The sequence below is a fragment of the Pleurodeles waltl genome, chromosome 7, assembly GCF_031143425.1.
Source record: "Pleurodeles waltl isolate 20211129_DDA chromosome 7, aPleWal1.hap1.20221129, whole genome shotgun sequence".
NCBI lineage: Eukaryota > Metazoa > Chordata > Amphibia > Caudata > Salamandridae > Pleurodeles > Pleurodeles waltl.
Window position 1 is genome coordinate 462,355,427 of NC_090446.1, and position 16,558 is coordinate 462,371,984.

Genomic DNA, 16,558 nt, shown 5'->3' on the forward strand with positions numbered 1-16,558 from the left:
TTGTCCAGATAAAAAGTTTAGACTTTACCTAAAAAGTTGCCAATTTCAGCTCTGCATTGTTTTTGCTGCTGTGCTCTGATTGGCCAGCCTGCAGCAGCTTCTGCCAGGCTGCCTTGATGAGGTGTGAAGTGGCCTGACTTCACACAAAGGAATATGCTTGGGGGAGAGAATCTCCCCTCAGCAGATGGTGAGGCAGGAAGGGGGAGGGCGGCCAAACTGGTCTTCAAAGGCAGAGAAGGACATTTGGAGCACCCAGCAACACCCCCACATCCTGCAACCCCAGACAACTAGGTGCCCCCTTGATTAGATTAGGAGAGGGCAGGAGAGGGGTGTGTTTATGATTTTTAGCCACACCAGTGGGTGGGCTCAGCCAGATGTAACCCCCAAAAATCAGATTCAGCCATGTTGGATTTTTAGAGACTGTTGCCTTTTGGGATGGATTTTTGCCACACTTCCCAGGAAGTGGTCATCACAGGGGGACGACCCTGTACCTGATTGGACGATCAGGACCCCCCTGCTTTTCACCCAGGAGCAAGGATAAAACTGGCAGACCTGCACCCACGCCTCAGATCCCCTCCAGAATTCAACAAGAAAGGAACTTAAGGAGAAGAAGGACTGCCCTGCTGGACCCCTGGCCTGCACCTGGACCCTGCACTCAGAAGGACTGCACCAGCTGCACACTTGGGCTTCACCACAAGAAGGACTTTGCCTGGCTTCAACTGGTTCAAGGAGGGACTCCCTGTTTGCTACAGGTGAAAAATTGCTAACCAGAGTCCCCTGCACCAACTCCTGAAGAAAGCGACCAGCTGACCACTGTCCAGTGGCCAAAAAGGAGTTTGCGCCAGGTGCATTCTGGGAGTTGAAGTCCGCACCCCCCAAGGACCATCACAGAACTTCTGGAACCTTGGGGTGAGCTGTGGACCCCAAAAGAACCTTAAAAGAACATCTGGGTGAAGCCCCAGAAGTTTGGAAAAGATTTGAGAATTTTTGGAAAAAAGCTCCAGAGAGGGACCGACCCGCCGTGGAAATTCTAGCCGGCTTGCCTCAACCGCGACCCGGCCTGACTTCGTGGTTCGTCCCGGTAAAGAAAAACATCCAAAAAAGAGACTAAGTCCGAACGTAAAAAGTTGACCGGGACCTCCCAGCCATCGTATCCGAGAAGGGCTCCATGGACGTCGGATCAAGATCCAGGTTTACCCCGGTCGAAGGATTTTCATCTCGAAAAAACGACTAAGTCCGAAGGTAAAAGTCTCCACCGAGGAAACCCACATCGCGTATCCGGACAAGGGCTCCAGGAGGTCGGATTCAACTGGCAGGTTCGTCCCGGTGAAGAAAAACTTCAAAATAAAGACTAAGTCAGAAGGTCTCCCGCGACCTGTAGCCGAGCAGGGCTCCATCGCGGTCGGCCTGAAAGTTTGACTTTGCCCCGGTCGAGGTGCAACCAGATGACCCGATTGGCGCTTTTTGTTTCTAAGCGCTAGAAAAGTAATAATTCTTTAAAAATTCATATCTCCGGTTCCCCTGAACCGATTTTAATCGTTTTTGTGTCATTTTAAAGATAAAAATATAAACTATTTTTATAAATTGGTTTTGGATTTTTAAACTGTTTCCTGTGTTTTATTTAATTACTGTTTTGTGATATTTGAATGCTTTACACTTTGTCTCCTAAGTTAAGCCTTGACGCTCGTTGCCAAGCTACCAAGGGTTGAGCTGGGATTAATTTACTGAGACCTAACTGTACCTATGTGGAGGTTAGTGGCTTGTTGCTAGGTGTAGGTACCTACCTGCCCTACCAATAACCCATTTTCCAACAACATAGAACATATTTAACTCCCAGGAAACTGCAACGCATAACACCCATATAGCAAGATAGGTGCCCACACTGTAATGTCCGCGGAGCAGACGTCATGCATTTAGCATGGTATTGTCAGGCAGTTCAGGCCTACTGGAAACAGGTAGTGACTGAATTAAATAGAGCAACACATATACCCACTGACTGCACTCCGTTACAATGCCTACTGGCTCAAGTCAAGAAACCCAAAAATAAAACGATGGCCTATAAATTCCTTCAGCTAGCCCTAGTGCTGGCCCGTCGCTGTGTGACTATCATGTGGATAAGACAGAGGGTCCCAACAATAGAACTCTGGCACAGGGATGTCCAAGAATGGGTGTTAGCAGAATAGGTCCACATGAGGTTGAGTAGACAGGATGAAACATTAACTGAATATCTGCAGGCATGGGGGGGACCTTTGCAACACATTTGTAGCTCCAGCCTCGCATGGGGGATTAGTAAAAAATGATAATTCAACTTCTAGCAAAGACAATGACACATACACCACTGGGGGACATAGTTAAGAGTAGAAGTGTTGGGGAAAATTGCAGTCGGAATAATTTGTTTAGCAATTTGTGCTGGATGTTAACAGGAATCATCAAATGTGTGTAAGCAATGGAAACAGACTCTTATCCCTGTAAGTTAATCTGTACTGTCTATAACATCACTTTGACCGCTACATGTTGTTACTTGAAAACTAAAAATAAACTTAAAAAAATACAAATAGATATTTAAAATAATTGCAATCTATACCCCTAAAACCCAACAGCCCGATAAAAAAAATTGACACAAAAACTTTAAAATGTATTACAAACTCAAACAAAAACAAAAAAAATGGAACATACTTAACTTTAAAATAGCAACTGTTTTTAACACACTAATAAAACTCACTCAAATAGATAATTAAAAAGCAATACTATGAACAACTCCATTAAAAATTTTTTTTTAAATCAATATATAAAAGAATCACAAATTGGATATTTTTATCTTCTATATTCTGTCACAAAAATTATTGATATCAAAATGTTTTTGACATATTTATGTCAGACAATATTTTTTACATGATATTTTGTCAGAATACCCATTTGAGGGTACCAGCTCAAAGTCAGCCCACGTATTAGTAAATCAAGGAATGTGTGGTTTAAGGCTTTCTGTTTGATCCAGCGTTCCTCACAGCTTTTTCTCAGTAATGCCTAAAGAAAGAGAAAGCTGGTCACAGCAGTCACATGAAAGAATTACTACATGCTGTCAGAAATGTATGGGATAAGCACACTACACAAAGTCGTAGTCAAACTTCACTTGTCAACTCATCCCTTGGGACACATGTCTATGATAGGCCCCAGAGATTTAGGAGCCACTTGAAGGCATCTTTGTCCCGATACACAGGATCTCAATTTGCAGAATTTGAGGGTCACATGACAATACTTATGACTGGAGATGTAATGCACTGCCAACAGGCTCTGGAAACTCCATACTCACCTTCTCCAGCAATGTACTTATCTAGGAACATTTCCCATGTGCCGGGGTCTGGATGCACCTTTGCCATCTTATAGAAAAAATAATAGGAGACCGCTATGTCTTTGGCATTTCGGGCAACATAGATGACCTGGAGGGAGTGGAATCAAAACATGTACCGGAGATCATTTATTAAATACCTGAGATCACTCATTTAAATGCCTGTTATTTATTAAATACCCATGCCCCAGGGAAGGCTTGAATGCTCACAAATCGAAAAATGTTGACTAAATCTAGAAGATGCCAACGCATGAGTGAAAGACTTAAAGTACAATAGGCACACAGAATAGAGTTACCTAACAATTTTGTGTTACCCTGTAGTCCTAGAGTTGATAGGCTCTTTTACCCCATGCCAATCACTTAAGCCCACCCAGACTTAGATTGAGAGGATCTGTGCCCCTGTGTCTATAAATTCCTACAAGTAAATGGCTGTGTAAACCTTTACTAATTCTCAGATCCTTCCAGTTCTAGAGACAGGCTCTGTACTTGTGTGCCAACCCTGAGCCAATCAAGTCATAGAGGCACCTGCCCCAATGCCAGTCACTTGAGTGTATCCAGCTCAGTGCTTAATTTGATCTGCTGGTTGCAGGAGGGCCCCATCAGCACTCGTTTTTGGGGACCAGCATGTATTTGTTCTCATCAGACTTTGACACAGAGCAAGAGAAAGAAAAATACTGAAGGGAGAAAGAAGGAGGTTGAGAAAGTCTGAAAAAGAGGGACAAAGGAAGAAAGCAGGGATCAACACAAACCTGAGGTGGAATCAAGATTATGCAACTTTGCAGTTAGGCACTCACGGTACCTGATAATGCTGGCCATGGGCTACTGAGCTAAATTTTGGCCCCTGCACTCATTCTTTCACATATTAAACACTGATCCAGCCCACCAAGTAGTCAGCTCTGTATTTTTCCCCCAACCCCTTGACCCAAACTAAAATATTCTGTCCTGATTCCACGCATTCATAAAAGAGGCAGGCTCAATAATCTTGTTTCAGCTCCCACATTTACAAAAAGCCCTATATTCAACTCAACTGTCAAGGTCACATCCTAACATTACCCTCTGCATTCCTCTGTCTCACGTTAGGTCTAAGTACCTTGCAGTTGTTCTCCCAGAAAGTCTTGGGCAGCAGTTGGACAGGCAAGTGGGTCTTTATGAACCGAGGAGATGGGGCATTAACCAAGAGTTCAGTTCCTGGAAGAAAGAGATGCAGTGTAAGCTAGCAAACCGTGTAATCACAATGTGGTTTCCTCCAAGTCACACTTTACAATCTCAGTAAGTTAGTGGGTAAATGCATTTGTTTCATAGACCTATGTATAAGTCAAAATTTTCAATTATGATATAGGCAACTGAGCTTTACTTCTTGCTAAGTTCAAAAGAATGAGGACCATTTAGTTAAATATGATAGCTAAAAATATGTAAATATATAAGTAAAATACAGTGCATGTCAGCTGTATAATAATATTGTAAATTACATCCTATCTTCTGAGATCTGTGTTGGTCCCCTCTGTTACATGCAGCCTGTCATGGTCATCTTGCTCATCATGAAAATAAGCAGCGGCAGCTGCTTCAAATCTCAGAGGGAAGGTGTAATGCTATCTGTATTCAACCACTGACTCCATTTGGACCACTGACTCTCTTTTGTGCTTTTCTTAGCGTCAGATGCCATCACATCGGTGGTGCAGGTATTTGTTCCCTCTTAGTGTGAAGCAAAGCAGAACAGAGGGGTGGGTGGGCGGAGGGACAGGGACGGGGGAATAAAACAAAATAAAAAAATTTAAACGTACCTTTTGCCATTGCGGTCACCTCCTGCTGCTCCTCTTCCTTCCCTCGATGTGGTGTTCCATCACTGGGACACCAGCACAGGCTCCTCAGCACCCAGCAAAGGCTCCCCAGCAATTCTGGTGCTGCTTTCATGCTAAACCTAGCAGCGTCAGGATTTGTCTATGCTGCTTTGACTGCTGCTCAGGCACAACCCTGGGGTCTGTGCAGTTCTTCAGCCCGGCTGTTAAACACAGCTGGGCTGGAGAAACTTAAGCATGCATGTGTATTTGGCCGGCCTGAGACGGCCAGCCAAACACACATGCGCACTTAGGTGCACTCTCTTCTCATCTCCGCTCCCACCTCCCATGACCCAGCCCCGCCACTCCCTGAACATGCTGCTGGCTGAGACAGCATCTGAAAGATAAAATTATCATTAAATATTGTTTTATCTTTCAGCTCCTGTCTCAGCCAGGAAGGTGATGCTCCTTCGCCATTGCAAGGAGCCGCCCTGAAAATAAGTCCTGGTTCCACATATCTATAATTGTGGAGGATATGCGTTTGTGTGTGGAAATGTGCATGTGTATTTGAGTGCACGTGTACAGACAGCAGTTCTGAAATGTTGGAAGTCTGGCTGACTTCGACAAACGCTATTGTTAAGAGGACCAAGTACACTGTATTTGCATGCAACCTTTCTTGTACTTATGAGTGCATATATATACATAGCCTAAAACTGAGTAATGTTTACAAATATATTAATATGTATAATAGAACAAAGACCAAAGGTGCTAATAGTTTCTCAATTACGAAATAGCTTCTGTTGGACTCTCAGCACCATTTTGCGCTTTGTACAACCCGTTACTTTTAGGTGCTTCTGATACTGTACAATTTGCTTTCTGTAAAGTGCCCGCTTCTCTATGGAGCAAAGTGCATAACATATCAAAACACTTTCAAGATATCATTAAAAAAAGTAATACAAAGTGGCAGTTTTTGCTGGCCCTAACTCCTCAACCTACAGATATCCATGACTAAAACAGGGGACCATTTACATACTGCTGGGTGGCTGGCAAGCCTGTCAAGTAAGCCTAAGCCATAGATCCAGCGGATAGGGTAAATGGATAAACAGCCTTATGGCAAGACCTCAGCCTTCCTATCAGGGATCTCTTTGACTTAAGCGCATCTGCCAGTGAGATAAATGCACGTAAGGGAAATCTGAAAACTGAGTGGGTGCCATATTTTTAGCACACTATGGGTATGTATTTATTTTTTGTGTTAATAAAAAAAAATCCAAAGCAGGCAGGAGATTGTTTGCTAAATGCAAAGATCACAGTGAGCCTGATGAACAGCAAATGTGCCAGGTGCATTATTTGTTTACTCTGCCCCATCATAAGGCTCGGAAATTCAGTGACTGTCGGGCTTGCTTAATATGGTGGGGGATACTGCCCTTGATAGATGGCTCTTCTCTGGCCGGAAAACTAGGAGTCAAGAGCTTCCACTGGTGGATCTGGATGAGGCTATACTGGCAGAACTCCTGCAGCTCCCCCACCTCTAAATGCTTGGGAGGACCCCACGGCTGGCAAAGTCTCTGCTCTTTTATTGCAGATGCTCCACGTGAGAAAATGAGTTCCTGGTTGAGGGTGGGAGCCGTTCTCAAGCAACAGTCACAATCCTTGTCAGGGTGAACCGCAACAGTTGTTGGAGTGCGACTTTTATAATCAATATTAACATGAAAAGCTTGCAATGTAATGTCTAATGAAACCGCATAAATGTGTTAATGTAGTCCTAATGCACGCGTTTGAAATGTGCCCACGGGGAGTGGCCATCAATGTATACGATGATTAATGAAAATGACTAATAATGAATTAATAATGTACTCATGTCAGGTTTTGTATTAACGTATCCTAATTAGAGTTATGTATTAAGGTTCTGCCAAATTAATCACTAGGCCTTAGTTAGCAAGGGTCTGGGCCTAGCTGCCTGGTCTCATATTAATTGTGTTTTCTAACGTGCAATGTGCTGCTTCCCTGAAGGACACGGAGCTGTACTTTTCCAGAAGCTAGAGATATGTGTGTAGCTGTAGTAAATTCTTTCTCATGAGACCCGACTTGCTCAAGGAGACATTCTTGCCGAATGCAACAGTGTAATTCGCAACATGTGCAAGGTCGCCTGGACTAAGGGAAGACAATGGAACTTCTGACTGGAGCGACAAGTGTAACTTTTCTTACCTGACATTCTACCCACTGAAGACGTCAATCAAAGGAGCCAATAAACTGCATGAGAACTGTCTTAGGTGAAGATTCTAGTAAGATGTGTGACGGATTATTGGACAGAGATAACGATGCACCAAATATTGCCCAATGGGAAATTAGAGACTTGTTCGACAACTTTGATATAACAGCGTGACACAAGGAGAAATCAGCCATACTTACTCTGCCATTACCGGACATTCCACCGACCCATTATTTTCTATCCCTTGCCCTTCTGAAAGACTTTGGGGGTCATTACAATTCTGGCGGTCTTGGACCACCAGGGTTGTTGTGGCGGATTTCACCACCAGCAAGCTGGTGGTGAAATCCACAGTATTACGACCGCGGCAAAAGAACTGCAGTCGCACTGCCGGGACCGGCGGTTTCCCGCCACATTGGTCCCGGCAGATTTAATCTGCCAGGGCAGCGCTGGGGATTACGAGTCCCCCTACCGCCAGCCTTTTCCTGGCAGTTTGAACCGCCAGTAAAAGGCTGGCAGTACGGGGAGTAGCGGGGCCCCTGGGGAGCCCTGCACTGCCCAGGCTACTGGCATGGGCAGTGCAGGGGCCCCCTGACACAGCCCCATGCAGCTTTTCACTGTCTGCTATGCAGACAGTGAAAAGCGCTATGGGTGCAACTGCACCCGTCGCACGGCCGCAACACCGCCAGCTCCATTTGGAGCCCGCTCCTGTGTTGCGGCCGAGATCTCCACTGGGTCGGCAAGCGGAAACCAGGTTTCCGCCCGCCGGCCCAGCAGGGATCTCCTGATGGCCGCGGGGGCGGAAACCAGGTTTCTGCCCACTGGCCCATCAGGGATCTCCTGATGGCCGTGGCAGGAGTGCAGCCGCTTTGGCGGCTGCCCGGCGGTCCGATATTGGCGGGCGGCTTCAGCCACCCGTCAAGGTCATAATGAGGGCCTTTGTCTTATACTTTAAACCATCCTCATCTTATTCCTTGCCTGATACTTACTTCTCCTCCTTATGAGGGAAGAGTTTCTTGCTATGGCCTGCTGAGACTTACCTGTTCTATCCTGGCTGATGGCGAATCGACTGATGTCCTGAGGAAGAAGACTGATCCTGCATGCTGACCCATTTGGATGGGTAACTATACAATGATAAATTTTAATTGTCTGTTTGCCTTTTCTTTCTAGGTACCAACTGCTCTTTTGATAGAGGCCATAGTTAGATGTTTTCCAAATTCATGTTGCCAAATTGTTTTGCATGAAGCCCAACATGCGGATGCTAATTAGAGGTTAGTTAAGAAGTTCACTAATATCGGGTGCAAATGGACGAATGATTGAATCTTTGCTTTTTTGAATAACGTACTAATGATACTCTGCTTAAGTTGATTCATGTTGACGTCGTGCTTTGTTCTAATGTTCATGACTTATGCTTTGATAAAGTCTTATTCGAGTTGCCAAGTTATAGTGGTATTGATGTGCTTAGTGATACTGCAACTATTAAATATGATATAAGAGTATAACTAATAGTGAATAAATATCCTAACTCTTACTAGATTAGTGTGGTTATTCATGGCTGAAAGGTCATGGTGTGATTCATTCTTATTATATGTTGTTGATTAGTTTGATTGACTAGTTATTGCAAATATTGACTAGGTTATTGATCTATTGATTGAAATGCTAAACGGATAGCTCGTTCTGGGAAGTCCCCAAACGTGGTCAAAAGATTCATTGGCCTAAAACGAGTCGTCTTGTAAGTTAAATTAACAAGGTTTGGACGTGTTATCACAGTCACTAAATTAACCCGTGCTTAACCCTGTGGTAGAGTGGCAAAAAAAGCAGTCATGCTTATGTCAGAGGCAATGTGTAAAACTTTCATGCAGCACTCAAACAATATTAAAGTGAAAACACAACACAAGAAAAAATCCCACACCAATTTAGAAAAATAGAGACAACAAACAACCAAAACTCCAATCAGTAGAACAAGAGTAATTAATTTTAGTAGTTTTTTGCGCAGTCTAGTGGCTAAAAGATCAAAGCACCAGTGGACATCCGGTCGTGTCTGACCGGGGCAAAGTCTAAAGTTATGGCCGACCACAAAGTAGTGAGGTTCAGAAGTAGATTGGGCCCAGTCTCGATTTACCTTTGGACTTAAAAGAAATTTCAAAGAAAAATGTCTGAGAAGGTAAAGCTCAGCGGGGCAAGGCAGCTGGAGGTTTCTCAGGAGAAAGTGTCATCGTCAGGGAGTTGCTGAATGAACTCACTGTTTCTACGTTTGAACTTGATCTCTTTTTTGCTAGATGAAGATCTCTAGTCGGACAAAGCTGCAGGCTGTAACTGATGATGGCTCCAAGAGTCCAGATATCCTTCCAGAAAGGTGATGAACAGAATTTCCTGCTGCAGTTTGAACATAGCAGCAGATAGCACAAAGTCAGGACGACTGGAGATGTACCTTGGGTGGATCAGCATGCAGGTAAGACCCAGTCTATTTTATGTTCAGCAAACTAGCCCTTGGAGTCACTCGGGTTGTCCTAGGTTCAGGCAGAAAAGCAGCTGTCAAGCAGCAGGGCAGTCCTTTCTCAGAGGGCACAGGCAGGCTTTAGGCAGCAGGGCAATCCACTTGGAGCAGTAGGGCAATCCTCTGAAGTACGCAGAATGCCTCAGGCAGCAAGACAGTGCTCTGAGAGTCATTCGCAGGTCCAAATGTGAACTCAGGAGTGGGTCTGAGGGTCCTATTTATATATCTTGTGCCAGTTTTAAAGCGGAAGAAACCTCAGGAGTACCCGCCCACATACATACATACACACACACATACACAACACACACACACACACTCACACACACACAGATGATTCTGGAATTTCTTGCCTCCCTGTCCAGACTCCAAATAGCCTGGGGCCACAAAAGGCTAGTGTGAAGTTCTTTGTGTGTGTACTGAGACAGCTCCTTCTGGTCAGAATTGCCCAGCCTGCCAACATCTAGTCCCCCTTTGTGTTGCAGTCTGGGAGCAATACACAGAGGCCAGTTACCAACTACACCTAGTCATGTGAGCCAGGGTACAGGCTGCAGGCACCAAATGTTTAGGACAAGAAAATGCCAACTTTATAAACGTTTGGCAGGCCGGGCTGGACTGTTCCCATTTGAGCAGGGTCACAACTGGTTTGCTTAAAGCTGGAATCAAACTGAGGTGGCATGGTGTGCAAAATAACAATAGACTGTGGTGCAACCCAGAGTAAATGCCAGCAGCTGAGATAAATTCAAGCATTCCATCCAGCACTTTTTGTATGCTTTCATATGTTGCCCTAAGCAGGACGAGTATGCCCAAACGTGGGTCCTGTGCAAACTGTATCACTTGATCCAAGCTGTGCCTGGCTGATATGCCAATAACAAGGGCAAACCCGGTCCTGGGTTGTTACTTATTTACCTGGCAGGTAAATAAGCATGATCACATGGTTGTGCCCTCCTAGGTACCCTAGGAGAAGGTTTCAGCTGTTATAGCAGTTGCAGCTCTTTTCTTCAGTGTGAGATTGGGAAACCCTTTTCAGAAGATGTTTCTGTGATGATGTCGGCTACTCGAGCATTCTAAAATGCTGTAAGGTTCTTGGCCACGCCAAGATGGATGGATTTATGTTCAACCTGTCAGTGCTGCAAAAGGAACTTGGATTCAAGCCAGATCAAATTGACTACCTGTTTGCTTTTCCTAGAGGTAAAGTCTTTGAAGTTATTTTCACCACCTTTGCTTTGTTTGAACAATGGCTTAAGCCCTTTGAATAGAAAAAATTATTCTACACCTCTAAAGGTTTTTGCCATAAATGCCTTAACTGAGCCTCGGAAGAGATGGGTGAATATTTCTATGTTCAATCAATATGTTCAGAACACTTACGTAATCACCAGGCTTAATCAGTTTTGCATTGTTTCACATGGGGCCAAAGTGAAAGACGCTGTTGGAGTTAAGTCTGTCTTATGGAAGGATCTACAAGAATAATACAGAAAAGTTTGTCAGCATGTTATCCACAATAGTAGACAACTTTCGAATCTTTATGGAGTTCAAGATAATGCCCACTGAAGGAATTATCGCCCCAAATATGTCTCCTACTACACCAGCAGCAGTCTCTCTCTTTTGTCTAGTACGATGTAACTCAGATAATTTCGTTAACCTTTTCAAATCGTCAAGTTGATACATCTTTGGGAAAACTATCCCCAAATAACATGTCTCATACCATCCCTTTGGGAGACTGTAATAAGCATTAAGTCCACAAATATAATAAATACCGGGGATTGCCGGATCCTGTCCATTTAACATGAACGTCCATTTTCTCTGAAAGAAAAACACATGCTTACATTCACTCATTCCCACAAACACATTGTTATAGTATGATTTCGGCCTACATATGCAAAGCTTCCCTACATGTAGTGCATCTAAAGCTAACTTCCCTTGTTCTCTAATTGCACTATAACCTTCACTACTTGCAAAAGCCCTTTGCTGTAATCCTTTTTCTAGTTTACTCTTCAATGCCCTTCGTCTATCTTCCGTGTGATCTAAAAAGCTTTTCTGTACAGGTGTAAGCTAACATGTCAAATTATTGCAGTGTGCATAAGATGTACTAATCGTTAATGTCGCCTCGAAGAATCCTTTAATTAACTTTATGCTATAGTACTTAGCTACCCCATTCAAGTCCTCTATGATAGGCACATAAGAAAACACAAGATCATGGTTTGTGTAAAAATATTGAATCTCTTCCTGGTTATAGAATCTTGTTAGTAACAGACTACAACCTATCCCATAGGTTAATGGCAGACTATGATAGGTAACCCCCCTCTTGCACCAAAACAGGAATCTGTGTGCAAACAAAACAATCTTTCGCACCCATTGTGTCAACATACTCACTCAGCAAGCAATAGAAAACATTAGTTGATAGTTCCCCTTTTGCGTTAGTTCTCTCATGCAAGTATCTTGTATCCAGCTCAAACCTCTCCCAAGCTGTTAGTGCAGTGGTAGTTTCAGGAATTGTAGCATTGTTAGTCCCACTCTTATCCATTAGTGTCATACCCACGACCACAACCATAATGAATATTACACACACAACACCCAAACCAACACCCAAATATTTACAACGCCTAGTCCCTCTATTATCCTCTCTAATGTTAGCCATGATCTGTAAAGAATCAGAAAGTGAAAGATGGTTAATTCAAACGACAACAGAAGATAGTTAGAATTAATTTTCGTATTTTTTTTTTGTTTAGCAGCAAAGTCAAAGTAAGCAACTACTACATCTTTCAATTTCACTCCCAGGATCCTTGTCAATTCAGGTTAGCAGCCCGTCAAAATCATTTTTCAAAAGTCAATTCAGGTTTTCAAAGTCTCATCCGGTAAATTCTCAGTCTCTTTTTCAATTTTCTTTTCTTTTTAATTCAATTTTATGACAATTCAGTCTCTTCGGCCAGACTCAGAAACCAAAGTACTGACCTGGAATTTCTCGATCAAAGCAAAACGCCAAGAAGTCTTGTACCATTCAGCTGTCGTTGCATACGCCCATTCAGGACCTACGTATCTTCTGTTTGCTACTCTCTTTCTTTTCAACTTGCGATCACCTTGCAACTCTCCTTCAGTTAGATCTTCTCTCTTTGTGGTATCAACTTCCTCCTCTATTGCATCTTCAACAACCACTTCTCCCCTTTTCACTTGCAATTCTGGCCACTTGTCTCCTTTCAGTATCTCTCTGGTCTTTGATCTTTCTTGTGTCAACCCTTCGCCCTCCTCTGGCTCTATGGTGTTCTCTCTTGATGGACCTGCAATCTGCTCAGGAAGAGTTTGGACACTCTGACTCTCTTCCACCTCAACTCCTTTGCCTTCTGGTTCTGACAATTGCTCTGGTTCATTTCCATAATCGTCTGCTTCTGGGAGAACCTCCCTCTGATTAGGCTCTCCTGCTGCCTCAGTTGAGATAGGCTCACTGTCACCCCTCTGGATCTCTTCTCCTTTGTCTCTGAGTGGAGTGACCAAGCCGTCCTCAACGGGCTCTCCTTTTGTCTCATTCCCCCTACGGTCACTCTCCGGCCCTGAGACTTCCTTCTCTGTTGTTGGTACTTTCAACAACTCAACATCCTCATCAGTTGGACAGGTCACCTTTTTCGTGTGACTGGCATGGATCCAGTTCGGAATTCCCGCACACTTCACAGCAGTAGTAGTCGTTAATATCACTTGATATGGCCCCTTCCAACGCGCCTCCAAACACAACTTCCTTACGTGTTTCTTGATGACAACCCAGTCACCAGCTTTTAGATTGTGTCCTGGATCATTTATCGGTGGCAGGGTGGTAGCTTCCACCTGGTGAGAAAAAGAGCGGACCACATCAGCCAGACCCTTGCAGTAGTCCAACACCATATCATCCGTGATATTCACAAGAGCATTCGCAGGCACTGCGGGCAGTCTCTTAGCGTGGCCCATGAGAATCTCATGCGGAGATAGTTCTGTTTTCTTGTTAGGTGTATTTCTCATCGACATTAGCACCAAAGGCAACGCATCGAGCCATTTCAAATTTATGGCTGCACACATTTTTGCCATTCTCGCCTTCAGGGAACCATTCATCTGCTCCACTAGTCCTGATGCTTCAGGGTGGTGACTACAATGCAACTTCTGCTCAATATTCAATGCTGCACACAATAGCTTAATCACCACGTTGTTGAAGTGGCTTCCCCTATCTGATTCTAAAGAGAACGGAAAACCGAAACGTGGTATCAATTCTCTAAGCAGCAGCTTCGCTACTGTGAGGCTGTCATTCCTGCGTGTAGGGTATGCTTCAATCCAGTGACAAAAAATACACACAATCACCATCACATATCTAAAACCTCCACACACGGGCATCTCAATAAAATCCAATTGCATTCTGCTAAATGGACCGCCAGCTCTCCCAATGTGGCTCAAATTTACCACTGTCCCTTTCCCCACATTCATCTGTTGACGGAAGATGTACCTATGACAAATCACTTCTGCAGCTTGTCTGAACTTCGGGTTAAACCAGTCAATTTTGAACAACCTGATCATGGCATCCCTCTCAATATGTGCTTGACCATGGTAAAACCTTGCAAATTGTGACAGGAGACTGTTCGGCAAGACCATTTTCCCTTCGTCTGAGACCCATAAGTCATCTGACCTTCGTACGTATTGCATCCTAACCCAAGATCGCTTCTCATCCTTGCTGGCACGTCCCTGCAACAATTTCAACTCTTCCAACGTGGCGATCACCCTTAATGCGTAACCTGTGCATGTCTCATTTTCTGTTTCAGGTAAAAATTCCCACTGATCCTTAAACGATATACAGTTGAATGCGCAAAACCTTGCGACTTGATCCGCATATCCATTTCACATTGAAAAAAAGTCCTGCGACTTCAGGTGAGCACTGCATTTCACCACAGCAATTTCATGAGGTAACTGAATTGTGTGCAACAACTCCTTAATTCTCTCACCATTTTTCACTGGAGAACCAGAGGAGGTCAAGAAACCCCTCTGTGACCATAGTTGGCCAAAATCATGGACAATTCTGAATCTGTATCGGCTATCAGTATAGATAGTCACTCTTAGCTGGGCAGCGGCATGGCAAGCTCTAGTGAGAGCAACCAATTCAGCTACTTGAGCAGAATATACTCTTTCAAGCCAAGATGCTTCCAGGATACCAGAGATCGTTTATACAGCATATCCGTCTCTCAGCACTCCTACTGAGTCTCTCAAACATGAGCCATCGACAAAGATAATGTGGTCATTTTCTTCCAATTGGCTATCTTTAATATCAGGCCTCGGTTTGGTGCACATTTCTGTTACCTCAAGACAATCATGTTCTACATCTTTGACATTTTTAACCTTTGTGTTTTCATTTGGAAGCAAAGTTGCCGGGTTCAGTACTGTACATCTATTCAACGTTACATTTGGTGACCCCCATATAATCATTTCATATTTAGTCAGTCTTGCATTTGTCATGTGCTGCATTTTAGTACGGGTCAACAGGATTTCAATGGAGTGAGGGACCATGACTGTTAAAGGATGCCCCATCACTATGCCTTTACACTGTGTGAGGCTTTGTCCAACTGCTGTTACTGCACGCAGACAACCCGGTAAGGCTACTGCAACTTGGTCTAAAGTAGGTGAAAAATATGTTACTGGTCGGTTTACACCTCCATGGACCTGTTACAGGACAGAGAAAGAACATGCATCACGTTCATGAAAAAACAGAACAAAAGGCTTTGTGTAATCAGGCATACCTAGAGCTGGAGCCCTGCACATGCTCTCTCTTAATTCAGTAAATGCTTTCATTTCCTTCTCTTTTAACACTATGACATCCGGCCCTTCCTTGACTGTCAGTCTCACCAATGGCTTGAAGATGACTGAGAAATTAGGGATCCACTGACTACAACAGCACACCATTCCTAGAAACATTCTAACATCTCTCCGTGTTTTGGGGGTATTGATCTGTAATAGTGCAGTCACTCTTTTTCTGGATAACTTCCTCAACCCTTTCTTAATTAGATGACCCAAGTACTTCACCTCTTTCTGGCAATATTGCAATTTCTTTGGGAATACCTTGTGTCCATTCTTTCCCAGGTGGTTTAATAAGGCAATCAAATCATACTTGCACTCATCGCTCGTTTTGGAAGCAATCAACAAATCATCAATGTACTGTACTAGAGTCAATTAAAAAGGCAATTCCAATGACTTCATATCCTTCTTCAGTATTTGATTGAATATGGAAGGTGATTCGGAAAACCCTTGAGGAATTCGACACCAACTGTAAACCTTGTCCAGGAATTTAAAGCTAAAGAGAAATTGGCTGTCCTCATGAAGAGGCACAGAAAAGAACACTTGGGACAGATCAATTACTGTGAACCACTCTGCATCACATGGAACCTGGAACATAATCACAGCTGGATTTGGCACCACTGGGCAACATTTCACCACTATGTCATTGATCTTTCTCAAATCTTGGACAATTCGAACCTTCCCACAAGGCTTTCTCAGTCTCATTATTGGCGAATTACATGGACTGCTCATCACTTCTTTCAAGACTCCTAGTCTCACAAAGTCGGCAATTAATTGCGCCACCTTTATAAGGTTATCTTGCTCCATATGGTACTGCGGTACCCGGGGGAACACAGCATTTGGCTTTACATTGACTTTAACTGGTGCTACTCCTTTTATCAGTCACACTTCTTTCCCTGTCAAGTCCCACACCTTGTTTAGGAGTGTTCCTTGCAAGTCTG

General features: G+C 43.8%; 1 protein-coding gene across 2 annotated transcripts in view; it reads right to left on the reverse strand.

The window, feature by feature from the left end:
- The window catches only part of LOC138304193 (sulfotransferase 1 family member D1-like), a 225,798-nt gene that overhangs the window by 17,939 nt on the left and 191,301 nt on the right, over nucleotides 1–16,558 (reverse strand). For both annotated transcript variants that reach the window (XM_069244045.1, XM_069244046.1), the window contains exons 4-5: nucleotides 4,437–4,534; nucleotides 3,311–3,437 (exon numbers count right to left, since the gene is read on the reverse strand). In XM_069244045.1, the coding sequence (XP_069100146.1) occupies nucleotides 3,311–3,437; nucleotides 4,437–4,534 (225 nt within the window). The remainder of the gene's footprint in view (nucleotides 1–3,310; nucleotides 3,438–4,436; nucleotides 4,535–16,558) is intronic.